The 27,920-nt window shown below is 36.7% G+C and overlaps 1 protein-coding gene across 2 annotated transcripts in view; it reads right to left on the bottom strand.

Annotated features, from left to right (window-relative positions):
- The window catches only part of LOC138702240 (uncharacterized), a 30,613-nt gene extending 17,927 nt beyond the window's left edge, over nucleotides 1–12,686 (bottom strand). The window contains exon 1 of one of the 2 annotated variants that reach the window (XM_069829828.1): nucleotides 12,597–12,686. In XM_069829828.1, the coding sequence (XP_069685929.1) occupies nucleotides 12,597–12,677 (81 nt within the window). In that variant the 5' untranslated portion in view covers nucleotides 12,678–12,686. Of the gene's footprint in view, nucleotides 1–1,234; nucleotides 1,388–12,596 lie in introns of those variants that run through there. The other variant, XM_069829827.1, reaches the window with a different exon arrangement.
- Nucleotides 12,687–27,920: the final 15,234 nt, after the last annotated feature.

The raw sequence follows: 27,920 nt of genomic DNA, 5'->3' as shown, positions 1-27,920 counted from the left end.
TTCCCATATTCGTCATTATTAGATTTGCTATCGATATGGACAAAAATCACGATCCTGCTCGCAATAGTTACCGAATGAGAGATTGTTAAAAGTTTGGGGAAAACATTTCTTTTTCTAAAAAAAAAACTATGAACTTTCCACCACTGTGATGATATAGATTTTTGTTATATACAATAGGAATTATTCACTCTGGAAGTCTGCAAATCCACTTCCACCCTGTGTGTGTGTGTGTGTATGTATGTATGTATGTATGTATGTATGTATGTATGTATGTATGTATGTATGTATGTATGTATGTATGTATGTATGTATATACACACACCCATATATATATATGTCATAGTGTTCTGCCAAATGGCAGGTTTTTCTCTGCAAACCCAGCATTCTCCAATCTTTTCTATTTTCTGCCCTCCTTTTGTCTCCGCATAAGACCCATATATTTTAATGTTGTCTATCATCTGATATCCTCTTCCGCCCAGAACTCTTCTCCCGTTCACCATTTCTTCCATTGCATCATTCAGTAGGCAGTTTTTTTCTAAACTAGTGACCCAAACGATTCCTTTTTTTTTTTTTTCTGATCAGTTTCAACGTCATTCTTTCTCCACTCACTCTTTCTAGCATAGCTTCATTTCTTATTCTGTCTACATGGACAGTACGGCGAAGTGAAGACAAGCGACTAGAAACATTTGAAATGTGTATATGGAAAAGAAAGAAGCCTGTGAAGTGGAGAGACAGAATAAGAAATGAAGCCGTGTTGGAAAGAGTGGATGAAGAAAGAATCATGCTGAAACTGATCAGGAAGAGAAAAAGGAATTGACTGGGTCACTGGCTGAGAAGAAACTGCCTACTGAAGGATGCACTGGAAGGATTGGTGAACAGGAGGAAATTTCGGGGCAGAAGAAGACAACAGATGATAGACCACATTAAGACATGTGGATCGTATGCGGAGACTAAAAGTCCGTAAATATGAAAGATTGGAAAATGCTGGGTTTACAGTGAAAGACCTGCGCTTGGACAGAAAGCTATGAATGAATGAATGAATGCGTTTCCTAAAGGATCCCGGAACGGGTGCTCTTACTCGGTGCGAGAATCTGTGTCGAACAAATTTAAATCATAATATAATTCGTAACGTGATGCGAAACACTTGAATAATGCTTAATGAAGAACTAGTGTTAATATCGTAACTTCAGTTTTATTTTACTGTAGTAACTAGGTTCTTAACAATATCACATACCAAACCACCTTCCGATATTCCGAGTATGCAAGCCATTACACTTATGAAAGCAACTGCAGTGAAGAGCTTCATGGGAGCCATGGTGACAGAACTAGAACACTTGGCGCACTGTTAGGGCGGGTCAAGCGGGTCCACGACGCCATTTATTGTTTCATTGTACTTGGGGGGGTGGAAAGAGTGGGGCCTTCGCGATAAGTTGGCCCTGAAAAAAGGCTACGCGATGTTACTAAGCCAAGTAAAAAAACATTCACTCACCTGTTGGTGATATTTATTAGTAACTCTAACAATGCACACTCTTGCGCATTTTTCTTTAATTATTATTAATGTTTCCTTGTACTTGGGAGGTAAAAGAGTGAGGCCTTCGCGATAAGTTGGCCCTGAAAAAAGGCTACGGCGATATTACTAAGCGAAGTAAAAAAAAAAATTCACCTGTTCTCCCGTAAGTTGCATTTTATCAGCAATGTCGGTTTTTTCGACGTCATTGTCATTAGAGTCCTGCAAAACCAAGGCCCTACCTACACCAGTAGCTGCGCAGACCATACGGTACAGGCCAAATAGAACATTGCGCACGACGCCATTGCTGTGGCAGCTCAAGCTAGCAGACTAATAAGTTTCTAGCTACAAATATCACAAATATAAGTATCCGGACCCTTAATAATACATAAAAATATAATAAACTGTGAAATTACTGTTTATCCTTACTGTAATGAAATAATAAGTACACAGTACGATTTATAAAACCAATATAACTGGATTGCATTGCGTCAATAAAGTTTCATACGAAGGTCTGCCTACTGCACTTGAAGAAATGAAGTACCTGCAGTATATGCTCTATAATTAGTTAATTCTCTTCTCTCGTACGCTACTCTTCTCTAGTAGCACACACCGGTTTGATCTTGTTTTAGTCCATCTGAAACATAATTTCTTCAGTAATTTTCCTATACTGGTGCAGCGATGGGGAAAAGTAGCACAGTGTGTTCCCTTCCCCACAATCATAGTTGAACCCTTCCACTGCTAGCTAGCAGACTACTCATCCTATATCTGTTTCCGTCCAAATCCGCGACCACTCTGTCACAAGCCTGCGAGTATCAGTGGAGGAAAAAAGATACATTTACAAAGACGAATGGGAATATAAGTACTTTTGTTCCCTCAAAATAACAAAGCATTGTGTTTGTCGTGCAACAAGGATGTATTCTGCTGAATCTGCTCCTTGCTTACTGTGTTCCGGCATTATAAATTCCTCCATGAACAGTATAACGATTTGAATGATGTCATGTGCGTCAGGAATCACACCGACAGCTGAATTGCGGCGAGAGGTGACAGACCAGTAGTGAGTGATTTCATAATCAAGAGTGCACGGTGTATCACAGTAGCAATGCCCAAGAAAATCGAGCCTTTTTGGGGGGGGGGGAGAGGCCCATAACAACCCTTTCCGATGCCAAGTATAGTTACGTGAAAATCATAGGAGCCTGCGAAAAACGTGATTTCGTTATTTCCACGAAAGGCATCTTGTGTGTACCTAATAAGACTGCCAAAGCTCGAATGGGATTAATTCCAGAGTGGAAAAAGCAAGCAAATCCACCTCCGTCAAAAGTCGCCGCGCCCCACGAAATGATAAAAATAGAAATGCAGACCTAATCCTTTTCTTTCCTTACACCAAAAGGACGAAAACCTTGACAAAAGGCACGTGCCACAAGATATCGTCTTTTTAAGAAGAAGGTAGTATTGTTGTGTCCGACAGGACAACAATGACCAACGATCATTTTAAGATTGATTTGATCACGGGATATGGTTAGGAAATATTCATTATATTGATTTATTGAACCGAATGATATTTTTACTTGCTAGCTACGAACACCACTTGTAATCTTTCATAACCGCAATAACAGACCGGACGTATGTCATCTGAGACGCTTAGATAGTGCTTGCCATATAGCTTCCCAGCTCTTGCGTTTATTTTCCTATGCCAGCGTTTTTGCGTGTGAACAGCGTATGGAAAAGTACTTGTTCCTCCACGTGAATCTATATCAGCAAACGACTATAGCGTGTATTTCGAACCCCACGCGAAGGAGGCTTAATGGAAACCTCGTTTATTGCAGGCTTATTTTATTTTCACTTAACTGTACTTGGCATCGGAAAGGGTTGTTATGTACCCCTTCCAAAAAGGCTCGACTTACTTGGGAATTTCTGCTATGAGTCGTCGTGCATTCTGACTATGAGATCACTCACTAGTGGTTTGTCATCTCGCGCCACAGTTCAGCTGTCGTGTGACTCCTGACGCATATGATGTCATTCAAATTCGTTATCAGAGATCGGAACAACCCTGCATAGTGAGAAGAATTTGGCAGGTAAATATTTGAATTTTTATTTATATCGTAGTGAAATTCTAGTTGAAGCAAGTAAAGCGATAGGGTTTGAAGTACATCTCGAAAAGACTAAGTATATGGTTATATCTCGTGACCAGAATATTGTACGAAATGGAAATATAAAAATTGGAGATTTATCCTTCGAAGAGGTGGAAAAATTCAAATATCTTGGAGCAACAGTAACAAATATAAATGACACTCGGGAAGAAATTAAACACAGAATAAATATGGGAAATGCGTGTTATTATTCGGTTGAGAAACTTTTGTCATCTAGTCTTCGGTCAAAAAATCTGAAAGTTGGAATATATGAAACTGTTATATTACCGGTTGTTCTGTATGGTTGTGAAACGTGGATTCTCACTTTGAGAGAGGAACAGAGATTAAGGGTGTTTGAGAACAAGATTCTTAGAAAAATATTTGGGGCTAAGAGGGATGAAGTTACAGGAGAATGGAGAAAGTTACACAACGCAGAGCTGCACGCATTGTATACTTCACCTGACATAATTAGGAACATAAAATCCAGACGTTTGAGATGGGCAGGACATGTAGCACGTATGAGCGAATCCAGAAATGCATATAGAGTGTTAGTTGGTAGTCCGGAGGGAAAAAGACCTTTGGGGAGGCCGAGACGTAGATGGGAAGATAACATTGAAATGGATTTGAGGGAGGTGGGTTATGATGGTAGAGACTGGATTAATCTTGCTCAGGATAGGGACCAGAGGCGGGCTTATGTGAGGGAGGCAATGAACCTCCGGGTTCCTTAAAAGCCTGTAAGTTTAGTTGTAGTTATCGTAGTGACATTGTTATAGTAGTATTCCTGATATTACAGTATCGTGACGGTTTTGTATAGTCGTTTTGCAGACTAAACGCTAATTTGTGTACTTCTTTTTAAATAGGGCCATCCCGAAATAAGAAATTGGAAGAATTAAAACATTCATTAAAAACCAAAGACGAGCCAGAGTCAGTTTGTTTAGCAACAAACATACTTCGCGTTAGTTATCTTCTCTCGAAACATATAGCGGAAAAATGTAGGTGTTTCTCGGAAGGGGAATTTATTAAAGAATGTTTGCTCATCCTCTCCAAGTATGTCTGTCCAGAAACGCTAGAATCATTCAAATCAATACGCAGTGGCGTAGCATGAAATTTTGAGCAGCGGAAGCTAATTCAAGTCTTAAAATAAATAGTAGTCAATGTCAAGTCAGCAGTCGAAGATTGGTTGGAACCTCGTAACACCAATAAGGCATGACCTCAAATGGTACGTACCGTAGTAAAATATGATTTCACGGTTTACACATATCTGTAACAAATAGACACGTATACGTATAACATTAGCTCACTCCCTGTCATACTTAGAGAAATCACAATATTAACGGTCAATAGATACAGTATTCATATCATTACGTAAGTATGAGTCTGTCTTTTGATTGTGTCCTTCATTCACAGCAAGGTAGTCGGTCATTTGTTTTTTAGATCACACTTTTGTTCGTAAGTCAGTCTTGATAATAGAATTGTCCTAAAAATTCAAGTAAACTGGTGTCAGGAACTGTTATTTCACTCATTATTTATTATATCAGCCACAATGCACACTAACACTTCAACTGAACACAACTGACGAAAAGGGATAACTCGGAAACTACTTATTTTCAATGTCAAAGCTAGCTTCTTGCGAGCCTTGCGACCAGGGTAGTTTATTTAGAAAGGGATGGAAAATCTGCGGGGTGGGTTACACAGAAGAATGAGTGTAAGAAACCAGTCTTCTTGGAAGCTGGTGTGTGTAGGCTTCTTGTTTACTGCTGCATCACAAATCATCCTGAGCTGCCGCATCACAATATTTAACGCGTAAATATAAATCCTATTAAAATTAATACATAATTTTATCCATAAACTCAGGTTTATTATGAAATTATTATTACCTGGGGAAGCTGAGATTTTTAGCTTACATTGACTCTACGCCACTGTCAATACGTCTCTCTCGTAGAACTCTAACAGACAGGTTTACCGAAATGGCTAATGATGTCGAAGATCAGTTAAAATTAAAATAGTTGGAGTGGTATTCCATGCCCATTGATGAGAGTACTGACATCAAAGATACAGCTCAATTAGCCATATTTATACGGGGTGTAGATTCTGACATGAATATATTTGAAGAGTTTCTTGATTTTGTTCTTTTGGTATACACCACAAAGGGGAAAGACATCTTCGAGGCTATGCTGTAAATTGTGACAAAATACGAATTACCTTGGGGAAAATTGTTCTGTGTTGCTACAGATGGCGTCCCCGCAATTACAGGAGGGCGGATAGCTTCACTGGTATATTGAGACAATTTCTAGTGGAAATTCACTGTTTAATCCACCGGGAGGCATTGTATGCTAAAGCTGCATCTCTCAATCATGTAATGCAGATAGTAGAGAGATCAGTTAATGCAATTAAAGGGTCGTCACTCCGTCATCGCCGATTTCAGGCATATTTAGACGAAATTGGATCTGAATTCACACATGTGTCCTACTATTATCAGGTGCGATGGTTAAGTACAGGAGCAATGTTAGGCGTTTCTTCGCCTTAAGGGACGAAATAGATGCATTTTTTAAATCGGAAGGAATGGGAATACCCGAACTCACAAATGAAGAATGAATGAGCGATCTCACTTTTCTTACACATTTAACAACGCATTTAGATAATTTAAACACTGCATTACAGGGACCTAACCATACAATAATAGATCTAATAGATTCTGTCAAATCTTTCATGATAAAACTTAATTTGTTTTCACAAAAAATTCAAACGTATAATTTTTTGCACTTCCCTAAGTTAAACAAAATTATTGCTGCTCTGGAAATAGTTGCAAAATACAAAGACATCTAAGCATTCTATACAGAAATTTCGAAGATCGATTTCCTGATATGAAATCTACGGATTTCGAATGCCGACTGTTGAATGACATTTTTTCTGTTCAAGCAATTGAGGCACCTGCATCGTTGCAAATAAAAATAACGGACTGGCAGATCAACACAGCTATAAGGTGTTCTCAGAATGTCGGTTCCGAATTCTTTAAAGCATTATCCGAAAAAAAATTCCCTAACTTCACAATTTTGCTGGTTGAATGTTAGCTCTTTATGGATCTACTTATGTCCGTTTTCTAAACTGAACTTTGTGAAATCAAAGAGGAGACCAAGAATATCAGTTTACAGCTTACACCTGTGTTACGATTAAGTTAAAAAACTTCACTCTTGACATAGACAAATTAGTGTCAAAAGAAGCTTACACATGTACAGTACTGGCAAAAAAAACCGGACCGACCCTTGGAGCTGATTTCAGAGCCTTGTTCACTCCAGAGCACGATAGACTGGTAACTAACACTTTCGTGGTTCGAATCCTGCCTGGGAAGGAAACTTTTTTTTTGTTCCTTATTCAAATTTATTCCCAATACTTTTCGATTGCAGCGATATTTTACTACTTAATGAACTTATTATTCCCACTGAAATGAATTTTACCAGCTTATTTTCTAATGGCTTTGGAAATGGGCTACGTCAGCAGTTGAAACTACAACAGTTTCAATAGATTACTCGCTATCTTGTGAATGCGGGCGTGGCATGCGCAGTGGCTCATTTCGGGGACTTCCATTATTCCGTCGGTCCGGTTTTTTTTTTTTTGCCACTACTGTACATAAACATCTGAATACTGGTGAATGTAGAAATGTAGAGCCATATTGTTGTTTCTTTTGTAACATTATTTATATGTTTGTTAATTATTCGTGCTATTAGTTCATCTATTGCATTCTGTTTACTTTGTTCATTACTCTTTCGATCTGTTTACCCAATGAAGTAACACAATTATTATTTTCGTTCTATTTATGTAAGAACATTCTAATTACTGAAATGTAAACGCTAGTTTCGTTCTATAACATTTATCAGCATTCTATTAATTTAGGCCCATATCACATATGTAACAGATAGGTCATCGCTATGTTAAATTCGTTTGCACTTTGAAGAGAACAACCGCTAGGATCGCCACCCGTCCGTCTTAAACGAACAAGAGATGACAGTACAGTCGCTAATGCAATTCAAATGGGAATTATGACGTGACTCCATATGTAACAACTAGATGGCAGCGTAGTAAACGTGACAAAAGTTAACTTCAAAGCTTATAAGGCCGACCTATCTGGGGTAAATATGATCTAGGGTTTAGGTCAGGAGCATAACAACACAACCATTACATCGCGTTTCTACTGGGATACGCCACTGCACAGCTTTGGACTCGCCTTCTAAATAATCAAACCCGGTAACGACGAAATACGCCTGGCCTTGCTGTGGTAGATGTGGCGTGAGTAAGTTGCTGATTACGTTCATTCCACCACTTTTTCCCCATCGCTGTACTAATGTTCCGACCTTTAAAACCTATTTTTAATTTTATCGTCAACTCACTCACAGTTGCGGCACGTTTTTCAGTTACATGAAATTTGTGACGATTCTTCTTCCCGCGGTCTTGTCGAACTCGTCTAAATTTAGTACAGTTTTCTGTCGCTTCCTCTTCTTGTTGGGGGTCTGAAATGCTGGAGATTCACCTGCTTCAATTCGTTTTAATTCAGACTTTATTCTTTGAACAGCTCTTAATGATATGAAGGGCTGCGAGCCATAGTGGGCCAAGAGCCATTTTCATCAAACCGAGAAAAATTCAGGTAAAGTTAAATACATAAAATATTTAACTGAATGCATATTAATAAGTATTTATGAATTTAATGTCTAAAAAAAGGTGCTGATGAAATTATATATGACATAAAAAGGAAAAATATATTTTTTTCCTAATTATAACACCATGAAATTACACGTATTTCAAAGCCCTGGAGTTGGCCCACTATGGCTCTACAGTTATCTTGCCTAAACAAAAATGTGCTAGTGTGCCATCTCCAAAAGCTGTCTCATTGCCTACTTTTCCATTTCTAAATTTTGGAAAAACTGCTTCTAGATCTTTTAGAGAATAACGAAATTTAATTTTCATTGGTTCAGCTGATTCGCACCTCAGCTATTTTAATTTTCATCCATTCAATTCAATTCCATTCAATTTAATTTATTTGGCCATTAGACATACAGTTTTAGGCTTCGTCAGAATACATTGAAAAACATATAAATACATTTTAAAAAACACTAATAAAAGACACAGTAAAATTTAAATAATACAATGAAAACCTGAAGTAATTTGAAACTTTTAGATTAAAGAAAACTAACTAAATTGGAATTAAACTTATTTATTAAAATGCAATTTCATACAAATTTGTGTAGAAAAACTCAGCAACAGAGTGAAAAGGATTATTTAATAACCAATTGTAAAATCTAGTTTTGAAGCTATTGATTGGTAATTTATAATATTTTAATATAATAATATAATTTCATCCCCATAATTAAAAATTTTGTGTTGCTCTTGTGTAATCTACAATATGGAATATTAATTTGTTCACTATTTCTAATTACATGATCATGTATATTGGCCACTAATGAGTAATTGTCGATATTTTGTCGAGTGTAAAATACTAGATCATATATATATATATATATATATATATATATATATATATATATATATATATATATACAAATTTATGATTGTTAAAATATGTGATTATCTGAAACGTGGCCGACAATGTTCCAGATAGTTTGATGTACATAAAATTCGAATGGCTTTCTTTTGTAAAATCAAAACGCTTCCAATTTTGGTTCCATTTCCCCAGAAAATTAGGGCATATCGAATTATCGACTGAAAGAAAGAAAAATAGGCACATCTTAAATAATTTTGAGAAACGGAATGCCTTAATTTCTTTAAGAAACATAAAACTCTTGATAGCTTTGTTCATATGTATTCGATGTGCTTATCCCATGTTAAATTGGAGTCAATAAAAAGTCCTAGAAATTTTGTGTAGTTGAGTCTGTTGTCCTTATTTATTAGATAATTTAGGCTGAAAGTTATGTTGATAGTTTTTTCTTGATTAAGCAAGAAAACATTATATTCAAATCATAAAGCCATCTGTGATAGAGTGTCATTGTTGAGAGCATGTAATTGATTTAGAGCAAAGGAAGAACATAGGAAAGTAGTGTCATCTGCATACATAATTGTTGTTGCTTTAATGAATTCTGGAAGATCATTTATTGCTATTAAGAATAATAGACGACCAACTATTGAGTCTTGTGGACCTCGTTAACGTCTGTAGTGTATTTACACACCAAAAAATTGCATTTTGTAATACTTTCGATATTAAGGAAGTGTGACTGTTCCGTTTTCTTTACAACAAAGGCTTTTTTTCTCCTACTGTGTTGCATTAAACCCACATAATCATCTACAATAAAGAGATTTTTGGCTTTGCATTTATCTGACTCAATAGTGCTGAAGTCCCTGTTATTAGGGAGGAAAGAATGCCCAAATTTTAGAAATTTATGGTCTATTTCTTAAACTGTGAATGATGGACAATGGAGGCTCAAAATGAAGCTATTTACTGGTTTCTATTTTGTCCTCCACACGTTATTTGAATACAGTACACTATTAAGTGGTTTGCTCCAGTATTTACAGTTTTAAGGTGTGACAATAGATGTGATCCCATTTCAGATGCCCACCTCTGAGCAGTGTTATCTCTCCACAAATAGCCTAACATCATGTTCTCAGTTATACACTCCAACGTTTTATATGCAAATTGAAGAATATCGTTTTGCATATTCGGATATTAGTGTCATCGTAAATATAAAAATTAATGTTTACTATAGGTATAGGAGGAGAATGAAGCGTGTGAAGTGGAGATACAGAATAAGAAATGAAGCTGTGTTGGAAAGAGTGGATGAAGAAAGAATGATGCTCAAACTGGTCTGGAAGAGAAAAGGGAATTGACTGGGTCACTGGCGAAGAAGAAACTGCCTACTGAAGGATGCACTAGAAGGAATGGTGAACGGGAGGAAAGTTCAGAGCAGAAGAAGGTATTAGATCATACCTGCACAAACAGCGCTCAACAAGCGCGCGCGCTCCTTCCGAGCCGGAGAGCTGTGTTTACCGCTCGCCGAATCGGAGAGGAAGATACGTCAGAATGACATAGACCTGCTATAGATAGAGGAGAGGGAAACGACCACTCAGCTATCTAGTAGAGTGCAGTGCGTATTCTCAGTAACTGTTTCACGTTGCTTATCTACTGCTGCAGTACGGTATGGAGGAATCTAAAAGACGGAAAAGTAGTGATCAGGCAAATTCTTTCAATGTTGCATGGGAAAATGCTTATTTTTTCATAGCTGCTAGAGTAAATACTCAGTGCTTTATCTGCCACAACATTTTGAAAGGTAGAAAGAAACATAACATAATGCGTCATTACGAGTCCAGACATAAAGATACTAAAGATATTAATCTTCAACAATTTTAATATCTCTCTTCAGGGAAAAGGTCAGGTCAGTGTTGATATGTTGAATAAATTACGGGGTTTCAGTCGTAAACTTACACTTTTCGTAAGTCAGTTTCGGGAAGGTAATATGGCTTACTTTCGAACGATAGAAACTGCTCGTGATGAAGCCATGTTAAACGATTATGTGCAAATATTAATTGAAATTCAAAATGAATTTAATTCTAGGTTCCAAAATCTTGTCTTAAGGTCCACACCTGTGGAGTAACGGTTAGCGCGTCTAGCCGCGAAACCAGGTGCCCCGGGTTCGATTCCCGGGTCAAGTTACCTGGTTGAGGTTTTTCCGGGGTTTTCCCTCAACTCAGTATGAGCAAACGCTGAGTAACTTTCGGTGTTGGACCCCGGACTCATTTCACCGGAATTATCACCTTCTTCTCATTCAGACGCTAAATAACATAAGCTGTTTATAAAGCGTCGTAAAATAACCTACTAAAATTTTGTCTTATTTGGAAAGAAGTTCAAAGTTATCATAATAAATTCTTCAACACCAGTTGAAACAATGCCATATAAGTTACAGGTGGGCCTGGTTGGCGCAATTGGTATATAGCGCTGGCCTTCTATGCCCGAGGTTGCGGGTTCGATTCCGGGCCAGGTCGATTGCATTTAAGTGTGCTCATATAACCTCTGCAGTTGCGAGTGTCGTTAAATAAAACATAACATTTAACGATTTACAGCTCGGACTTCTTGATCTTCAATGTGGCCTAAGGGCTAAAGATCGTTTGAATAATGCTACTAGCCTGGTTGAGTTTTACAAGACTAAACATTAGCAATAATATCCACGACTACACAGGCTGGGCTTGAAAATGATTGCTATGTTTGGCTCAACATTTATATTTGTGAGCAACTGTTTTCTATAATCAACTTTAATAAAGGCTGGCATCGAACATCTGGAACTGATGTTTCATTACGATCAGTGGGCTACTGTTCCTTTCAGCTGCCAACAGCATAAAACCTCGTTTTGATGTACTGATAAATAAAAATAAGAAAATGATATTGTACATTTAAGTAGGTATAAAATTTCTATTATTTCTGTAAAATAAATATTTCTGTATTATTTAATAAGTCCAAGATACTTTTGCAAACACTGAACGGGAATTCATTTCATAAACACTCGTACTAGTACTTCCCTTTTGTGTATATTTTGTACGAGATCACCCCTTGTTCCAGTCCACCCTATACTGAACGCAGCTAATATCTGCATTCCGCTCATGAACTGTGAGCCGGCTCGGAGAGCCAAACCTTGTGCAGGCCTGTATTAGATGATAGACCACATTAAGACATGTAGATCTATCCGGAGACTAAAAGTCCGTAAATATGAAAGATTGGAGAATGCTGGGTTTGCAGTGAAAGACCTGCGCTTGGACAGAAAACTATGAATCAATGAATGTGTTTCACAAAGGATCCCGGAACGGATTATCTTACTCGGTGCGACAAATCTGCGTCAAACCAATTTAAACCATAATAGAATTCGTAACGTGATGCGAACCACTTGAAAATACATAATGAGGAATTAGTGTAAATAACGTAACTTCAGTTTTATTTTAGTAACTAGGTTCTTAACAATATCACATACCAAATCACCTTCCGATATTCCGGGTACGCAAGCCATTACGCTTACGAACGCAACTGCAGTGAAGATCTTGACGAGAGCCATGGTGACAGAACTAGAACACTTGGTGCACTGTTATATGGCGGGTCAGGCGGTTCCACGATGTCACTTAATTGCAGGAAATATCATGCAAGAAGAGCAATTTGGTTTCCGGAAAGGAATATCAACGCTCCAGGCTGTCAAAAAATTATTAAACGTAATAAAGGAAGCTCTACGTCATCACAGGGGGAAACGATACGTAGTTTTTCATAGGCTGTAAAAAGGTCTTCGATCTGCTAGAAAGACAGATATTAGTTACAAAGCTGGAGATCAAGTTTGGTCGGAATTATCTCACTAACATAATAAGGAATATGTTAGAGCAGTCATGCCAACTGATGCCCATATGGGCAAGTGCGTTCTTTAGAGCTCAGAAGAGCCTGAGCGCTTTACAGAGCAAAGGAAAGAGACAGACGAAAGAGGTGGTAAGATATGCCGCTTGGTCGAGCTATATGCAGGGATGGCCAGCACTGATTCAATGGATAATGGGAAGAGTACTTATTAAAAGTGTATCCATGTTAAATTTTATATTTCTCTGAGAAGTATAAGTGCTTTAGAAGAATGTAAGTTTTAATTGTAATGCTCTTTTTTCACAAGTTTGCTGTTTAATTCAAAATGAATATTTTCTCAACTTTTTTTACAGACAAGTAAAATTTTCAGATATGTTTATTTAGTAGCCTTACAGGTACTGAAACAATGTTTTCGTGAATCTAATATATCGTAAATACGTAATATTGTAGATAGTATATTGAGAATTTTGAAAATATGTGCATGGAAAATGTTTGTTAAGGAAATGAATTATAAAAGCATGTACTGTTACATCATAAACAAAAGATATGTGCCCATCTGTTATAAAAAACGTCAGCTCTATAGCTTCAGATTTCGACAAAATAATTTAATATTCTGATGATATGAAGTTGCTTATCAATATCACCTTAAAAGCATAATGCGATAAGAGTTTTGTTATGTAATATTAGTTACAGTTAAAACATATACCTAGGTAACTTTGCTTTGCACTATAATATTGCTTTGATTAGTTTATTGATTACTTTCAATTCCAACTTACTATGTCATACTCAATCTCTTTCTTTGGAATATCACTTTATTTATGAATGATGTGTTTCATTCACTTAGTGCAGTATAGTTGTATTACTATGGAATTTATGTGAATATTCTTCCACAACTCTTTATTATGTTATTAACATTTAAAAAACAAGTACAGTATTAAGAAATTGATGTTAGTACATTTGTTTTACAGACAATAAATAAAATATCAAACAGAAAGAAGCCATATAAAAATAACGACATAGACTTTCACGTTCCATTTGAAGTTTGTGCGCCACTGTTTTCTTAATCCAACAGGCTGCTTATTTATATACATAATTCTTCCTCTTTCTATACCCTAGCGCTTGATGCCCGCGCACGACTTCAAGGTTAGAAAAATGCGCTTGCTTTGACATCACTGTGTTAGAGTATAATGTTGTGAACATAACCGACAACCTAAGGACATCAAGACCTATCATGCAAACAAACGGTGTGTTGCAGGGAGATCCCGTCAGCCCCCTACCATGGATGAATATATAATAGGATGCGATACTTACCGAGTTTCCCGTAACACATACTAGAGACGCTGTTGTAGAAAATGATCTTGCTGCCACCTGTTAGAGGGAGGGGCGTTATTACATCTAGCAGCGCACCAAGTAGCGAAAAGAGTAATTACTCCATGCATTTAGCAGCGCACCTGGTGACGAAAATGTTAAACTGTGCAGAAAGTATTCCCTCCCATCCTCATAGATTTTTTTTATTTTATTTTAGTAGGTTATTTTACGACGCTTTATCAACAGCTTTGGTTATTTAGCGTCTGAGTGATATGAAGGTGATAATGCCGGTGAAATGAGTCCGGGGTCCAACACCGTAAATTACCCAGCACTCATAGATATTCAAAACTAACCCAATTTAAAATAAAACATTTACATTTTTTTATTCCTCACAGCAGCTTCTACTGAAAATTCTTACCGGAGCCAACAGGAAGATAAAAGATACGATCTATTTTACACTACCCAATTAAAATATAACCAGACATAGACAAAAAAAAATAAAGCAAAAGGATAGATAATTGGGATTGTATTCTTCGGGTATTTATTGTACAGCGCAATTGAAAAGTCTGCAAGAACTACTTAGATAGTTCAATTTATTATATTATTATTATTATTATTATTATTATTATTATTATTATTATTATTATTATTATTATTATTTTACAGTACATTCAACAACACTATTTTCACAACGTCCATAAACATCACTGTTTAACATGCACTGCTTATATACACACACGTAATATCACTTTATGTTCACTTATTAGCAAGTTTCTGTCTGCCATCTTCGCTCCTCGTCGAGTCCTCGAGCAATATCTCGAACGGATAAATAGAGAACTCTGGGTAATGTACCCAACACATAGTTCTAATGTTCACCACCTACGACGTTGGGCGCTGGTCATCTTATTTCAGCCCCCCACTGCCAGATGGTGCTTACCGCAGTTTCGCATCCTATTATATATTTATCCATGCTCCTACTCTTGAACCTAATGAAAGCGGACGTGATAGAAGCAGTTCGCGGAGGTAGACAGACAGACGTATACGTGTATGCCAGGGCTGGGCATCGGAAGCGGAACTAGACTCTAAACGGGGACGCTTAATATTCATCCATTACTGAATCAACCTGCACGGTGTTCGGCGGGGAAGAAAGGAGACGAAGAGAAATCATATGGCTCCCCGTGAGAGAGTAGAATCCGCTCTTGCTGCCCAGCCGTGGTGTATGCGGACGACATGGCCATAAGCACAGAAAAGACTAAGGTTATGATATTTCGCAAAGGAGATCGGATATCGCAGATCTCGCATCTCGCAGTTACAGAAACCACTCACTATCCCTCGTGTAGTCCGGATTTGTACGAAGCGGGCCCCGCATCCGCACGTCGCATACGTCGTTTCAGAGAAACCAAGGCTTTAAGATGACGAAAGACAGAGATGGTATTTTCTTCTCAAAGAGTGCAGAATATCTCATACTATCAGCGTATTCCGAATCTCACCGGACCGGTGGACAACAATGACGTCACGCTGCAGCGGAATAGGAACAAAACTACTGGAAGGATCCATGTCTGTCATGGCGACTGTATAAGTTGTTGTCTGTGCTACGCTAGCAAAACTTTGCGAAATTTCCGTACTGCCATCTCGTTCAAAGAAAAGAGATCATAAACAACTTATTTCTTGAACCGGTAGTGCGAGTAATAACTGGTCCTTTGACATGTTCGCTCATAAGCCATTAACATATTTTTTTTACGTTGTGCTCATTACAAACAATACAGTAGAACTAAAGTAGAACACACCGCCATGGACAAATATATAATAGGATGCGACACTTACTGAGTTTCCCGTAACACATACTAGAGGCGCTGTTGTAGAAATTGATCTTGCTGCCATCTGTTTGTGGGAGGGGCGTTATTACATCTAGCAGCGCACCAAGTAGCGAAAAGAGTAATTACGCCATGCATTTAGCAGCGCACCTGGTGACGAAAATGTTAAACTGTGCAGAAAGTATTCCCTCCCACCCTCATCGATAATCAAAACTAACCCAATTTAAAATAGAACATTTACAGTTTTATTCCTCACAGCATATTCTACTGAAAATTCTTACCGGAGGAAACAGGAAGATAAAAGAGACGATGTATTTTACACTATTCGATTAAAATATAACCAGACAGAGACAAAAAATAAAGCAAAAGGTTAGATAATTGGGATTGCATTCTTTGGGTAGGCTATTTATTGTACAGCATAATGGAAAAGTCTGCAAGAACTACTTAGATAGTTCAATTTATTATATTACTATTACTTTACAATACATTGAACAACACTATTTTTACAACGTCCATAAACATCACTGTTTAACATACACTGCTTATACACACACGTATCACTTTATGTTCACTTATTAGCAAGTTTCAGTCCGCCATCTCGACTCCTCGACTCTCCCGTACAGCAATATCTCGAACGTATAAATAGAGAACTCTGGGTAATGTACCCAACATGTAGTTCTAATGTTCACCACCTACGATTTGGGCGCTGATCACCTTATTTCAGACCCCCAAAGCCTGATGGTGCTGACCGCAATTTCGCATCCTATAATATATTTATCCATGACACAACAGTGCACGATGTCATTCGTCTGCTAATTCCCGCCCTATACAAGAACCAATCAGATTCACTGATGGTGGCTGATGGAGACTGCCACCACCTCTGCAAACTGATGGCACCGGAGCGACACCGGTGGAGCATCAAGGACGTCATCGGTGGAATTCGGAACACAGTGATGCCATCGGATTGCTCACCGGTGAGATTCAGAATACGCTCTGTGCTTGCTGATTCTTCTGTCTCATACTAAGGACCTTTCAGAAATATGCACGAATCACAGCAGTTCCATCACGATACTTAAATATTTATGTATAAAATGTTATTGAAACAAAATCAAAGCTTCTGGGGACAAAATTAATTCCCGGGGACATTTGCTCCTCAGGGACAGCAACTAAGAACCGGAGACTGTCCCGGGAAATCGGGGAACGTCTGGTCGTCCTATCTCAAGCTTCTTGCTTTTTGACTGTGACCCACTTGTAATATGTTATTTTGTATTATAATTCCAATATAGTTCACGTATGATTTGAAACTTTCCTTTCTTTTTGTAATTATTACTGTTGCTATTTTATGTTATCTTTTACCTTTTATTGTATTTGTAATATTTGAATTTGAATAAATCTAAATCTGAATCTTAAAAAAAAATCTAAAATCCTGAAACTTTGGTTACACATAGATTAGAGCCTCTACGTTTAACTATGCTTTACGACGAAAAAGTGATTTCATCAGAAATGGTCGAAGTTTCACTCCTCTCACCCATTAAATTGCTAATAATGATTTTCTTACAATACAGAGGAAATTGTATACAGATATATCATACCCATTGGCCCAATAGTTACTGCTACCTCGTATCGGAGTTACCTAAAAGTTTGCATCAGATAATCCGCTGTTTATCGTCTTAATACCGAGAAGAGAACAGTTTCTTCCTGTTGCATGAAAACTCATCCAACCATAGGAGATTCTCATTGTTAGTTAAAAATGTACACTACTGTCCCATCCACCATATTCAACTCGCTTAACACCGTGTGACTCTTTTATTCCTATACCTCAGTGTGCCACTGAAAGGTTTTGTTTCGATAACGTGGAAGTTATTGAAAGGGCTGTAGTGTGAGACCTAAAAAAATTTCCAGGTACATCCTTCTTCGTTTCGCTTCAGTTGCTTCATGATCGTTGAGTGTAGTGTAGCTGCAGACGGAAATTACATTGAGTAAATAGTAATTACAGTACATTCCGCTTAATAGAACCACGTTGTAATCATGCTTTTTGGTCAGTATATGTATCAGATTCCGGTTAAGAGGATCAGCCGCATTAGTGAACCGAAACGCATGGTCCCAACGTGATATATTATGCGGAAATCACTCTATTGTCAAAGTTTTCTTAGATGGACTATTTTCTTTCACTTTCAGTCTTCTTTCCAGTTCCATCGACATAAATGTTAATGAAAATCCTTTGCATAAATATATGAAATATAAAAAGCCTGAAATCCCATAACGGCAACGTCCTCCTACAGTAGTGTAGGGTGAGCTGAAGGTCTACTACACTTGGGGAGCCAGTCCAAGAGAGCTTACACTATACATTTCCAAACTAAACACATAAACAAATTATACAAACTAAACACGAAAACTATACACACTAAACACATAAATTATACAAACTAAACACACACAAAACTATACAAACTGAAACATAAATTATACAGTCTAAACACACATACTAACTATCCAAACTAAACACACAAAAAATTATGCAAACTGAACACAAATTATACAGGCTAAGCACACACACAAATTATTCAAACTAAACATTCAAAAAATTATACAAATTGAACACACAAATCATACAGTCTTAACACACACACAAAACATTATACAAACTGAACACACAAATGATACAGTCTTAATACACACACAAACTATCCAAACTAACACACAAAAAATTATACAAAGTGAATACATAAATTATACAATCTTAACACACACAAAATATCCAAACTACACACACCAAAAATCATACAAACTGAACACACTAATTATACGATCTTAACAAATACACAAACTATCCAAACTAAACACACAAAAAATTAAATAAATTGAACACACAAATTATACAGTTCAACACACACACTAACTATCCAAACTAAAAACACAAAAACTATACAAATTGAACACCATACAAAATCTTTACAAACTGAAGACATAAATTATACAGTCTAAACACACAAACTATCCAAACTACACACACAAAAAACTATAAAAATTGGACACACAAATTATACAGTCTTACCACACAAAAACTATACAAACTGGAGACATAAATTATACAGTCTAAACACATAAACTATTCAAAATAAACACACAAGAAAACTATTCAGACTAAACACACAAGAAAACTATACAAACTGAACAAATAAATTGTACAGTCTTATCACACAATAACTGTACAAACTGAAAATATAAATTAGAGAGTCTAAACACACAAACTATCGAAACTAAAGACACAAAAACTATACCAACTGAAAACACAAATTGTGCCAACTAAACACACAAACTATCCAAACAAAACATACAGACAAATTATCCAACTAAACATACAAAAACTATACAATTAAAGACACAAATTATAACGACTAAATACATAAATTATATCAGCTAAACACACAAACAAACAATCCAAACTAACACACCCAAAAAGAGATGTATAAACTAAACACAACTATACACAGTTTACATAGTGTTGGTAATTTCTTCCAGTCTTTTCCATGCCTGCCTGTCCCTCGTTAGTCTCGTCCACTGCGCTCCAACCTGTCTCCGGAAAGCGTCCGATCACATTTTTCTTTGACGTTTTCTCCTTCTTTTCCCAATGTGTGGGTCCCACATGGTCGAGGCTTGACTTTACTTTTTCTTATTATTCCAAGAATAAAAACACTGTATTGTTTCAGTATTATGACGAAAATGTTCGTTTCTGACAATCCTGATGCCATAATAAATGTTTACAAGTATTAAAAGTGGTATTTCATGTTGTGAGTGAGAATGTTTGTAAAACTAGTCCGCAGACAAAGTTTTGCAAACCTCCAAGAAAATAAAATCACTTTGCACCTATGTGTCGTACACTGTTTTCTAAACTGCCACTCGGTATTTACAAGGGCATTAGACAATTTAATAGTATATTACGATACAAGGTTGGGAAGTGCTTTCAACAAAATCGAGGAAATGCTTGAAAAACGAGATTTTGTAATGCACTCACAAACGTGTATTGTACAACATTTTTTGCACGATCATATTTTTAAAATTGCAAATACAATATATTTTGCATTGAAAATTGAGAGCAATATTACTCCAAAGCCTTCGCAAAATTATACTCTAATGATAACTAGGTAATATAAGTGCGCTGTAATGGATCTATTTCAGTATAGTTTTATGTTATGAAGAATGGTTTCCCTAGCAACAAGTTTCTGTGTGGGAATTCTAAATTTCAAGACATAATAACAATAGCTGTAAATACAACAAAAAACACGATCGCGCAATAAAAAGATGTATTTACATGTTTCAGTTGAAATTTCTTGATCTGCACCAGGCGGAAAATGTATAAGCTGCCGTTTACAATATTGATCCAGTTAACAGGTGTGACATTGGATATCATATAGCGGTAGATTTTATTAAACATTAATGAATCCTGCCTAGGAAGGAAACTTTTTTTATTCCTTTTTCAAATTTATACCCAATACAATTCCATTGCTGGTAAAATTCATGTTCTGGGAATAATAATTTAATTAATTAGTAAAATATCGTTGCAATCGAAAGGTATTGGGAATAAATTTGAATAAGGAACAAAGAAAGTTTCCTTCCCAGGCAAGATTCGAACCACGAAAGTCTTAGTTTCCAGTCTATCGTGCTCTGGAGTGAACAAAGCTTTGAAATCAGCTACAATGGTCGGTCCGGTTTTTTTGCCACTACTGTACACACATTAATTGAGAGAAAGTATATGAAATCTTGTTTCATTCATTTTGTCAACTGTATCAACATACAAATAAATACTGTATATGTGTTTAATTGGATTAAAAACTTAATGTTGAAATGATTTCCTGAACAGGAAAAACAATACAATTTTTCTTTTTCTAAATCTGTGTTTTTCAGTCTTCCAGTTCCTGGCACGTCAGGCAGAGGGAAAGGTACAATTATTGGCTGGGTTAAGGATGATTTTTTAGTCAATTAAAAATTGAGTAGATATTTTAAGTTCAATCGTAAAAATGAAATTCCTATGGGACAAAGGGATATTTTTTACATATATTCACATATATCAAGTGACATTTTAAATTTAAATAATAATATTTTTTCATGTGAAAAGAATAAGTTCTGAAAAATAAAATTCTTGGCAGGGTTGTTACAATATTTGGCAGGTATTGATACAGTTCTTGACATACTCGTTTTATCAACAGTTTATAACAAAATTGAAATCAACACACGTCCCATTTATTCATTATCACTTTCAGTATTTAAAAACAAGTCTTCACTATCACTTTCATCAACATTGTAGCACAGCTGACAAAGGAAATCATCGCAGTCTGTATTGCCGGGAATATGTTGTTGATGATTTTTAGGTACACATTTCTCATGGAATAACTTATTGCACAGTGAACATTGCAGGCTTCCATTTTCAGTTTTAATATTACGAACACAAAAATGACACATGTCTTGTTTGAAAACTGACATTCCAGTTACGTCATTACCCTTACCCACGTTACTAATTCGCTCGTTCTTTTTCTTAAGCATCTTTTTTTTATTTAGAGTTTTTTCTTCTCTCTTTCTCTTCCTTTGTTCTTTCTTCTCTTGTTCTACCTGTTTGTGTTCTTTATCTGCCTGAAACTTTTTCCAAATTTTGCTTGTTATTTATCGTTTTATAGTCTGAAATAATTGGCTTAATTATAGAATTAAAACAGTGCTTTGTCTTTTCATTATCTTTGGTTGCACACCTTTACGAAACACTTCGTTCTACATCCTGAAGAGAATATAAAATTCATTATTCTACTTCAGTCTCACTCTTAATGTCTTTGAACTTTTCTATTAATTTTTCAGTCACCAATAATTTGAAATGTTCATAATCTCATGTCTCATTTATTACTTTGGTTCCAAGACATTTTGAGTAATCAATGGAATCAGGATTCCAAGGAAATAGCCCATACTCAGAAACCACTTCGGAGCATTTTTACTTTAACGTACTTCTCTAGGGCTGCTTCTAAGACGGGACAGAAATGTTCCTTTTTCAGATCTTCATGGGGATGATCTTTGTGCGCAAATTAAGTACTCCTTTCCTCTGGCCTTCTTTTATGGGTCTAAATGCTGCTACGTCGGCTGGTTGAAGAATTCGCTTTGCGTTGGAATACAACGCGATTAATACAGCACCAAGTTCTGTGCAGAGTTGAATAATATGGCATAATATGTGGCTTTTATGCCCATCTTCAAATAGAATTACAGGTGTTTAGATGTTTTTCTCTTTTAGAAATGACACAAAAACATTTCCAACATAGGTACTCATAGAAGATTTCATCCTGCCTCTATCGCTGCGACCAATTCCCCAGGAATCTGGAACTGAGCGCCCAATTTCTGCTGGAATCCTCTTGTACGGAAAAACTACCATCGATGGTACCACCAAGCCACTAGCTAAAAGGATGAACATTACAGTTATGGAGGTTTTGGCATTTCCTTAATCCACCTCATAAATATTTCTAGCTGCTTTTGGGCCTAAAACTTTTCAATTTACAGGATTCAACAGTCAGCATTGAATATCCTGTCAGGTTGATTAGGAACATCAATGTTCTGTTCTTCCGTTAGACATTCAGATATTTTGACAAACTAGTTTCGAATATCTTTTTCGCTGACGCAGCTGCTTGCTGAAGTGACAGCTCCACTAGTCAAAGTCGCAGTATCTGGATGTGTTTTCAGAAAAGCCTTATACCAACCTATACATGGTGTATTGTCTAGGAATTGATTTGGCCGGTTGTGGAGAAATTCTTTGACACTTGCAATCACATCTGCCTTACGACGAGGGAATCCTTTTCTACAACTATTAATGATCCATTTTTTGAGAGTGATTTCCTCTTCATCAGCCAAAATTGTGTTGGGGTCAAGGCGACTTTTAACAAAATCTTGCTTTAAATGAAACTGAATTGCTGCCCAAGGAACGTTATGTTTCTTCGCAGCTGGATTTTTTGGAAGTCCACTTTTGATATCATTAATAGCAGCTTCTAAATCCTTTACTTTTTTGACAACATTTCTGACACCCTGTGCAGGGGGGAAAAGTTTTCTATAATATCGCAATATTGCCAACAACTATAGCACTTTTTCGTTTCAAAATTACAGTTTATTGGCACTCATGCCAAGAACTGTAACTAAGTATCAGAAGTGAGTCGAAAATATACCTAATTGAAACATTAGAAGGCGATTCAAAATCTGTACTTATATCACTAATACACAATAATATAGTTGTTGGCAGGGAGTGCCAATAATTATAATATGTAGAAAAAATGATACAGATGTTGGCACCCAAATTATTTTAAGTAAAATTGGGTTATGAGATTGAATGAATTTAATTACATTACCAGCAGAACATACAGATGAAGTATAACTGTATTTTAAATATGTAATATACAACATAGGCAGGTACTCACAGAATATGTCACTCCTGTTTCCTTATTTTTTTCTTTATAATTCAACACTAGATATGCAGTTCAGAAAATTTACACATAGCATGAAGACTCAAAGAAAAATGGAGAGAAAACATTCACATAATAATGTGACAAACATTATAAGCTATGTTTTTCCCTAAGTAGATTTGTCTGTGGGAAAAAAATAAGCTTATTATTATTAACTATGTTCAACACCTGCCAAGAACTGTCACACTGCCAACAATTGTACCGTACACCCTATATCAAGTATCGAAAAATAGTTATTCTAATAACACAATAAACTATGTTCAACCAAACTAATATTATTATTATTATTATTATTATTATTATTATTATTATTATTATTATTATTATTATTATTATTATTATTATTATTATAGCTCTTTTCACACGTCTTGGAATCAATTTCACGACATGATTTATAAGTGTATGTTCTTCACTTTTAACTTTGGCATTTCTTATTTTGTCTTCCTTCTTTTCTTTACTCTCCCCCTTCTTTTACCATTGCATATTTGGATCCGGTTCATTTTGATGATTATTTGTAAAAGGAAATATTTAACGAATAACACCGACAGTAACAGCTAATATGGCGATGAAACAAAAGAAGACAACACTAATGCCATCTTCATGATATTTTCTAACAAGAACCGGATAAGTTTGTGATTTGTCCGTCTTTTGCTAGACAGACGTTGGACTATTCCACTTTTTCAAGAACGCTACATTTTCAATGGCACAAATCCGGTTTAGTAGAAACTTGTTATGTCAACAGATGCCGTTTGAAATGAAGTAAAGAGAACTGTACTATGCTCAAAATTTGAATTTTTGGAATCGTCCGAGTATCAACCCTTCGATTTTATAGCCCGAAACACTCCAGAACGCTAAATCCTAACGCTAAAAGTGCTATAAAGTGGTAAGTTTGACTTTTAAAGTGCTAAATTTGAGACGGTTCCTAGTACTTAGCATAGATATTATTTGTTTATTTGTTTGATTATTTTTTCTTTATATATGTAGTTTGTAGGATCGCGTATTCATTTTGGATAGGGTATTTTATTGTATTGATTTTCATGCATAGCATAGATTGAGATTGTAGTTTGTTGGACACAGAACGCTAGAGATTTTAGCATAGTAGCCGCTCTAGGCGAGGATAGGCCAATCCATAACGGATAGAGAGTGCAAATGCTATTGTCAAAGTCAGACTTGTGGAGCCAGGTTACTGATGCGTGATATATTGTATCAGTGGCGGCTCGTGAACTTGTGGATTGGGAGAGCTGCAGAAGATTTTGGTACATACAATCTTCTCTTCTTGATACTATTACTAATAAGTATAGGACAAAAAATTAATGCACTCCTACATATCGCAAAACCAAAACTTCCTGACTTAGTTGGGAGATGTCTGTGGCATCATTTGCTAATCGCTAAAAAAAAAAAAAAAAAAAAACTAATACCATCGATTTCAGTCTGAATTTCAGATCGGCAGACACCCAACTTGCAATCTACCAGTGCATTCTGATTTGTCTTAGAATTACCTTTCAACAGTGGCATGTTCCAAATGATTTTTGAGAGGCTCATTTAGATTATTCGCGAACTGTAGCAACCCACGAAATACACCAGGGTTCTTCGAATCGTTTTTTCATCATGTCCCCTAAGGGGAAGTTCATATTGGCCACAAAATTTGATACAATCAGTATTTTTTTTAAATAATTTCACGATTTTTTCTCACTTCTTGATTATGTTTGAGAATGTTTGTTCTGTTCGTTTCACTTAATTGCACTGCAATATTAGTTTTCCCTAACATAGTCAATGAAACAACATTTTCAGGTGAGACTGCGAAGATTCGTGCATTTTGCTTTTTAGGGGCAAATGTCCTAAATGTGTCACACCACTCCTAGTCCATGCAGCATCACCACCGAAGAGGAGGCAAGGAAAATAAAATACAGATTTTTTTTTTTTTTTTTTTTTTTTTTTTTTTTTTTTTTTTTTTTTTGTTCACATCCACGTAACCGCAAATGCTTAGCGTAAATTTCATTGTTATACTTCCTTACATATATGCACTATTTCGGCTGGATGAAGCTTAAGTAGATTTAAGTCGGGTAACGGACGACCCTTTAATTTCACTTCATTACATCAATCTTCTCATCGAGGGAAAGTTAGAAAAATAAAATTAATATTCTGTAATTCACACACACTCATGCTTGCAAATTTGCACTGGTTAAGTTACGGTATTAAGACGTCACATCAAAGCAACACTCAGATATACTGATGGTCAACAATTTTCTAAAACTGGAAAAGAAGTCTCTTTCGTATTTTACGTGCTATATCAATAGGATTCTACTCGTGGAATCATTTTGAGTTAAGGCAAATATTAGGTTCTGCTGGAGGCTGGATATATACGTAATAATAAGGCAAAAGAGAATATTAATTTCGTTATATTAACTCCATAAGATTCTACAACAATAAGTAGGCTATGTGAAAAGAAAATAAAAATGTTGTCATTAAGTTTCAAGGGAATAGAGAATCCATTTGACGCAGCATTACAATATCGGTGTGGGAGGAGAGGAAAGATCCCTTGTGGCCTGGCTCTGCAAGCCAATGCAGCGAAATACGGGTTTTAAACAGCGGCAGTTTCCCTCTGCCTCCCTTCACCTCTCTACCCCCGACCATGCAAGACACACTCTCTATGATCTGTCCCACCCTGCAGATCTCAGGACGACTTTGAATGCAGTGTCAATTCCAATACAGTCGACGCGCAAAAAGATTATGCATAAGATAATAGTACATATTCCCTGCCAGATGAAATATAAAGCAATTTACCAATAAAATCTGTAACAATTCTTCTAGAAATTAAAATAAATATTATTTTTATTTTACTGTCAAAGCAGGGAGTGTTGCAGCTTCGCAGCTCTTATGGACGAGCCGCCCCTGTAATTGTATGGAGTAGTGGTGAACTGAGGTAACCTCCTGAACACGTCGGTAGGTTGAAGAGACGAATCTTTAGGTTCGTTCCAACAAGCGGTTCATGGATCAGTTCATGTACGGTTCCTGTACCATCTTATGCGCATGCGCTAGTTGAGCATCTGCTATGGGATTGAAACTGGACTGGACGCTGTTGGAACGCTTTCCCGGATCGTTATGTACTAAATCCAGAGATGCTATAGCTGTGATCATCTTTGCTAAGAACGGGATGCTTAATTATTATCGTTTCGCAGCTAATTCTAATTGCAGAAAATAGAATTTCGATCATTTTCTATAAAAAGATGACAAAAAATATGGAAGGCAAGAATTCCGATAATTGACTTCAATAGTTCTTTTTTTAATTATTAATGTATGTACGTTATTTATTATATTTTTAATCAAAGCTGCATGTTGAAATTGTAATTAACTGTTTCAATAACCAAATAATTTCCATTCCCTTTCTTTTTGGCGAAAATTTAAATTAAATCTCTAGTTTTATTATTCGTCTGTACTGTCACTTTTCATCTTTCACCTCAATGATGTGAACGGTCGGTCATGTCTTTCTTCAGTATCCAGGAGACGTTGGCGAGCTTATGCGCATGCTCGTCTTGCGTACTCTTCCGTACATGCCTCAATCCACGGACTATTTTTGACCGTTCCGAACCCGTGTCAAAAGCTTGTTGGAATGCCCGACTGCAGTACATGTTTCCGGTTCAGGACTGGTTCGGATTGTGTTGGAACGCTTTTTTTGTACTGCGCATGCTCACGATGGTTACGGACGGTTCCTGACTGTTGTTGGAACGAACCTTTTGTTGCACACGGGGGAATTTTGTGTTTCTGAGAACTATTTTAATTAATAAGAAGAAATGCGCACAAGTGTGCAAGAGTTGATTTGTTATTATTCTTTGCTATATTCGCTAATTGACTTGATTCTGTTCTTGCATTTTATTATGTGATATCTTTCGCAGAGCTGATCACAGAGTTCGCACACGCATTCCAGACTAGGAGAGTGGTAGCGTTGGGTCTTGCAGAGTTTGTGGTGGTAGCCGTGGGTCGCCAGGCTTGCTATTGTATGTCGTAGTTCTTGGTTGGGTCCTGCCCAAATTCTGTCGGTCAATGCGTTCGTGCTATAGAAGTCAAGCCAAATCTCGTCTCTTTTCTGTCTCCTTTCCTCTAGCAGTCTGGTCGAATTCTCGGTAGATGGCAGTTTGTACCGTAGGTCTTCTATTAAGAAATTTTCCCTCGCCAACTCGTAGGCTATTCTCGATGGCGCGTGTTTTGAGATCCCGAGGGCTGCTTTTAAGAACCGCGCTTTGACATTTTCCATAGTTCTGAGATCTCTTAGGCTTAGGTTGGTCCATATGATGTCAATGCCGTAGGTTATTATCGGGACAATTTTTTCCTCGAAGAGTCTAATAGCAGTGTCCAGGCTGA

Source organism: Periplaneta americana, chromosome 6, assembly GCF_040183065.1.
Source record: "Periplaneta americana isolate PAMFEO1 chromosome 6, P.americana_PAMFEO1_priV1, whole genome shotgun sequence".
Lineage (NCBI taxonomy): Eukaryota > Metazoa > Arthropoda > Insecta > Blattodea > Blattidae > Periplaneta > Periplaneta americana.
The sequence above is the reverse complement of the archived record's forward strand: the minus strand, read 5'-3'. Positions and strand labels throughout refer to the sequence as shown.